This window comes from Cynocephalus volans, chromosome 5, assembly GCF_027409185.1.
Source record: "Cynocephalus volans isolate mCynVol1 chromosome 5, mCynVol1.pri, whole genome shotgun sequence".
Classification (NCBI taxonomy): Eukaryota; Metazoa; Chordata; class Mammalia; order Dermoptera; family Cynocephalidae; genus Cynocephalus; species Cynocephalus volans.
In genome coordinates, this window is record NC_084464.1 from 136,573,118 (window position 1) to 136,579,117 (window position 6,000).

The window sequence follows — 6,000 nt, forward strand, 5'->3', positions numbered from 1 at the left end:
GCCTGTTCCAGGTTTCATGACCTACATCGTGGAGCCGCTCTTCCGGGAATGGGCGCGGTTCACCGGGAACAGCCCCCTGTCGGAGAACATGCTGAGCCACCTCGCGCACAACAAAGCCCAGTGGAAGAGCCTGTCGCCCAAGCAGCACCGACGCAGGGGCAGCGGCGGCGGCGGCCCCGACCACGCGGGCCCGGGGACCGAGCAGGAGGAGCAGACTGTGACGGGAGGCGACGCGCCCTAGTGCGGTTCCTGCCTGGGGCTCTTGTGAACGCCACCCTCCTCCTCCTCCCCTGCCTCCCCTCCTTTCTCCAAGTGTACAGAAGCCATTTGTCACCTCAGCATTAGCTGCCGAAATGAGCAGCTCCATTCAGGAACGTGGGAGCTGGTTCCAGGGGCAGGCTCGCCCCCCAGGAGGAGACTGGGAGTAAGAAAGAGGTGCTCTGCCATGTCCCCATGGCCCTGGGTCACACTGTGACAGGCGGCAGTGCCTCAGTCCTGAGCGTTGTAGCGCTTGCCATCAGACTGCTGATCTGCATGACAAAAACACCAGCATATTTGGAACTCCAAGGATATTGGTCTTAAGTGCAAGAGCACAAATGAGCTTGAGAGAAAGTACCTTCTATTTTAATAATAATTATTATTATAAAAATAATAATAAATCTTTTTAACTTTTATATTTCATGCACTAGACAATGGATCTAAAACTCTGGACTGATTACTCAATGTACCCAAACGGACAGGGGGTTCATTGTTTTGATATTGACTTTATGCCACTTTGGGTCAGAGATTTGGCATCTTCTGAGTTTAAGAAACCACGTTTCCTAATCCGATCCGAGGGGAAGGTGCTGTACAGTCCATTCCTTTGCACCATTAGCCAATCTGTCTTTTATGGATTCACTGACATGTTTATATTCACACATGTACATTTCTGTAAATACCAAGCGCTACTGATTCCCATGCCAAAATACATGAGTATTATGGGATTGCTACCTGTATAAACAATGGCACTGTGAACAGAATACTGTTAGTTTTAATACAAGAGAATGCATTTGTAAATATGGTATAGAGTTTATTAATATACTATTGTTTGCAGATAAAGGCCTTAACTTTAAACACCTTTCATCTTCTGAAAGCTGCCCCCCTGAAATCCTCACAGATGTCTTTCTGAACTGCCTTCCCATGTCCATCTTTATGCTTCCCAGCTAAGGTCACAAACCAAAACTGAATAAAATCTCTGAGGAAACATTATGGAAACTTCACATGCATTCCTCTTGAGACCATAGTGTTTAATCTATGGCACCAAGCATCGTTTCCTCAGATTAATGAGACCCTTCAGCAAGCCTGGAGTCACTTTTCAACGCAGCGATGTTTTAACAAGCCACCTGATAAGCTCGTGTTTACGTGACTCTTGTTATGGAACATGGTGGTGTGTCAGCCACACAGGAGACATAGCAGGTCTCGAAAACCTTCTATGACCCTGTCATCTGACCATCAGGGAATTCCCTGCTCCCATACCACACGTTTGTCTGTTATGGCTACAGCACCAAAGTACTTTTGGTTTATGGTTGGCATGCATTTCTTTGGTTTAAATAGTAACTGAACTTCTCCTTTTCCTTAATTTCATGTGAACAACTACCCAACTGTTTAGTTGAAGTTAATGTTATTTAAGTAAAGAAAATATTTCAGTTTTATGATGAACTTTACCTTTCTAGCAGATCATTGTGGTTAATTATGGCTCTAGCTGGCAGAGTCACCTTGGAATTTTGCTGCCATTTTTTCTGCAGACACTTGGCCATAAAATCAAGCATTCTTCTCTCATCCACTAAACTCTGTATATTGAACTGTTTCTTTAGAAGTTCTAGCATAACTAATTTTAGATGAAAATTGTTGATGCCCCTTTCTATTTACCTTACACAGTGTGGTAGGGGGGGAACGTTCATTTCTGCCACTATCAAGCTGTTTCTCATGCTGATAGAATGACAGCTAACTCTAATTTTCTGAGTGCAGCTGGTTTGTTTTTTCTCCTAAGATACTAACGAAATGTTAGAAACTTGAGTGGCTTGTAATAAGTCCCTGTAGAGAGACTGAGGCTTGCAGAGTTAAGGTTTAGGGGAAATTTTGGACAGTTTGTTATATTTTCTTTAAAGTAGGAGAGATTGTCAGATGGTGCTAAAGAAAGTGTGAAGATCTTATGAAATGGGTGGGTGATACGTTGAAATTATTGATAGGGGTAAGAAGAGAGGCTGTGAAACTTAACACTATCTTTGTTTTTGTTTTTGTTTTTCTGTGATAACTGTGACCTGACATATGTTTCTTTATTGCTCCGATACTCTGAAGTTCTCAGCTTGGTGAGGTCCCGAAAGAGAATGTGTTGGATGTATTCCTGTTTCTGAACCTTTCTTACTTTGGTTTGATGATGCAGAGAGGGCTTTTGAGTAGTCTATTTTTAATGTATATGAGATCAAATCAAGGAAAGCAATTGCTGGGCATGAGAAAGTAGAGATAGGAAAGAGACACTGTTAGCTAATGGGACCTCTATCTTGAGTATAGGAAATGGACTTTGCTTAAATTATGATTTTACCATAACTTAAATAAACAAGATTGGGGGTATTCTTACTAGGTCCAAGTTTATAGGGCAGAAGTGTTTATGCTACAATTGGGTCTTGAAGAAGAATTCACAGAGAAAACTACTAAATATCCAGTGGTTAAGCCTATGAAGTAGTTACTAGTACAATAAAAATCTGAAGTAAAATGAGACATGAGGCATAAACTGGATGCATCTGTCTCCTTCATTCAACCTCTGGAGATTTCTTGAGTTTCTCATTTGTTGGCAGAGAGAGAGAAAGAGAGAATGTGAAAATTTCTTTTTTCTTGCCTGCTAGTGGCTATCTTGCAATATTTCAACAGAAGGAGTATAACTGCTAGATAAGACACAGGTATTGGATCATCCATGGGTTTTATCTTAACAATCTTATTCTCCTAGTCTATAGACTATCAATAGTTGACTTATCAAGTTTAATTCTTCTATTGCTTGAGAGGAAAGGAATGAAAGGGCTATTTTTAGTAAGCTGAAGGTAAAGACTGAATTAAGAAAGAGAAAGAATATATATATCACTGCCAGTCCTGATAGGCAAAGCCTGCTTTTCCTTTTAATAGCAGCGATGAATAGTCAGGACTCATTCATGAAACCCCGACCTACCCATAACCTGCTAGGCTGAGTAAAAACCAGGCTCTGTCTCTCCCTGCTTACAGCTTCCCACAAAGGGACTTGGAGCGTGTCCTGCAACCCTGTTTTCAGAGAGTGCTTCCTACAAAACACAGACCTATTTTGCAGTCTTTTCTCACGTTTGATCAGATCTGCTCATTGATTTGGATTTGGTTATGAGCTTGTATCTCACTGTATTTCTCATGCTTTGTTCTTTTAAGCACCTTTAAAATTGTGTCATTTTGTGTACACATGTGAGGTTTAAAAAAACCTTGTGAGTTTTGCTCAAAATGTGGCCTAAATATTCATTGGCATGTCTACATGAACAATTAAAAATAAAGATAATTTCTTTAAAATATCACAATATGAAAATATCCTGATTCTCACCAGGTAACATGTTACCAGCCAACCAATTGGATTCAACCTAAAGGACTGACTGCTCAGGAGAGGAAACATTCAAGGAAAAAGCATGATGCAAGCCTGGTCCATGTGACCCATTCCACTCAGGAACTGCAAAAATGCCCAGGTCAATGACAGCATCACTTGCCAGTTAGCGCCAAGTTAGGGTAACAGGGACACCATCCGGCTCTACGTTTCCCTAGAGTCCTGATGTTTCTCTGACTCACATTTGTCAAACTCATATATGAATGGGAATGAGATATGATGTTTTAAGTTGCAAAAACATAGCAGACTCAATGCAAGAATTATTTGTGAAAAATATGCTCTCTCACATTTCAGGATTGGAGGCCACAAAGAACATCAGAACAGTTCAGGCTGGACAACTGTGTGTCCTAAATCTATCTGGAAATAGAAAAGAAAAAGACCACCACTTGTGTTTCCCAGAAATACCCTTATAGCTCCATGTATTCTCCCCTATTTTATTAATATTTTTATTGAGAATCCTACTAATTCCCTAATGCCACCCCATGTCTGAATACAAAGCAACTTTTTCATTTGTAGACATTCTACATCATAAAGTCAAAATCAAAAGGGAGACCCTAGTAGTATTGCAAGTAAAGATCAGACATGACTTTCAAGTGTACATGGGGCCCTAGCTGAAACATTGTCAAACAGGCCAAGCCTATGTGGTCAGTTGAATTTCAATTAAATGAATATTGATTGAGGACCTACTGTGTGCCAGATGTTTTGCTGGATAATGGAATATAAAAGGACTCGGTCTCTCCAGGAGCATTCAGACTTGTATCAGAGACTGGCATTACCAGTGAACACTTCTTAGAGAATTCGAGAAACACCTGTGATGGCTCCAATGCAGCTAAAGCTTCTTCCTGGAGTACAACATACTAGAAAGCAAATAAGCTGCCAAGATCAAAGTGAGTCCCAATCCTGGTTTTGTCACTAACTTATTCTGTGACTTGAAGAAAGTTCCTAAAACCACTATAAAATTATTTCCAGACAATAATACTTTTTATAGTATCGTTATGGCAGTTAAGAGAGATTGCATACGAAAAGCATCAAGCACTCTCTTCGGTAGATGGTAGACTTTGAATAGATAGAAGTTCTCTCCACTTAAATTACAAAAACATTGGCAAATCTCCATTCACATATGGGTAAGAGTGGGTTGAGTTTATGGGGGAAAAAATGTAGTGAAGAATTGCTGGTGCTTTCACATTAGGAACTCAAACTCGTTTTTACATTCTTTAACAGATTGGTTAACTTATGGACTTTTCATTTGCAAGGTTGGGTGAAAAGACTACCCCTTCAATCTGTCACTCAATGAAAGCTCTGCCCCAGCTACAGCTACTGTTCTGTTTAGTCCTCTATATTCTACAGTAGAAGGCAGTGTATCTTTTTTTTGCGGCTCTGTCAGGAATTTCTGTGAAGGAAAGAGCTCCTAAAAATAAAATGAGAGTCATTTATCTCCCTTGCATCTGTGCCACCAAAGCCCAAATTCTCACTGGTTATGGCTCTGTGTCAGGCCCTGAAGGTTCGCTGGGCTTTTGCAGCAGGCATGGGCTGGTGTCTCCCGGGATTTACCTGCCTCATGCCACCCACTCATTTCCAATCACGTTCTCAGCTACTGCTTGTCATCTGCCCTAGAGTAGGACACAGTGTAGCCACGTCCTAACATGCCACCAGAGAAGGGAGGAGACTCACTCCTGCCTCCACAGGAATGCAACAGACAGTCAAACATTTGATTAATAGTCATAGGGAGCTTTTCGCTACAATATGGTCCACAATGGGCTTTTTTTTTTTTTTTTAATTACACTGGAGAGATTATTAGAAAATGTTTAACTTTCAGCTGATATGGTTTGAAAATGCATGATTGCCTTGTCTTATCTAAGCAACACGTGTCTCATGTATCCAATTGCCTGAAATGTTTCAAATTCTAGTATTGCAAGGGCTGATTTAATCTTCAGTATTAATCGTTCCCCTTTTAGGGAAGCAATGTGGTAGAGTTTTACAGTTGTGGACTTTGGAGGCAGACAGACTAGAATTCAAATCCCTCATCCTCATTTGCTGTTTAACCCTAGGCAATGACTTTAATTCTCTGAGCCTCTCTCTTCTCGTGTGTACAATGATAGTAACACCTACCTCCAGAGCAGCTGTGAGGTCAAAATTAGATAACATACGTAAAACATACAGCACAATTTCCTGCAGAAAGGGGATACTCAACAAATACAGATTCCTACATCATTTCAAGAAAAAACATCTGTAAAGTGAGAGTTTGGATGCATCTTTTACTTTCTGTAAGTTGTAGCAATTATTGAGCAAATAAAACACAAGACATTGAGCATAATTATTTCTACAAGTGTCCACGCTGGTCACAAAATAAT

The 6,000-nt window shown here is 40.7% G+C and overlaps 1 protein-coding gene across 1 annotated transcript in view; it reads left to right on the forward strand.

The window, feature by feature from the left end:
• Positions 1 to 3,563, forward strand: part of PDE7B (phosphodiesterase 7B) — a 303,303-nt gene extending 299,740 nt beyond the window's left edge. The window contains exon 13 of the mRNA XM_063096619.1: positions 12 to 3,563. Within this exon, the coding sequence (XP_062952689.1) occupies positions 12 to 241 (230 nt within the window). The 3' untranslated portion in view covers positions 242 to 3,563. The remainder of the gene's footprint in view (positions 1 to 11) is intronic.
• The last annotated feature ends 2,437 nt before the right edge of the window (positions 3,564 to 6,000 follow it).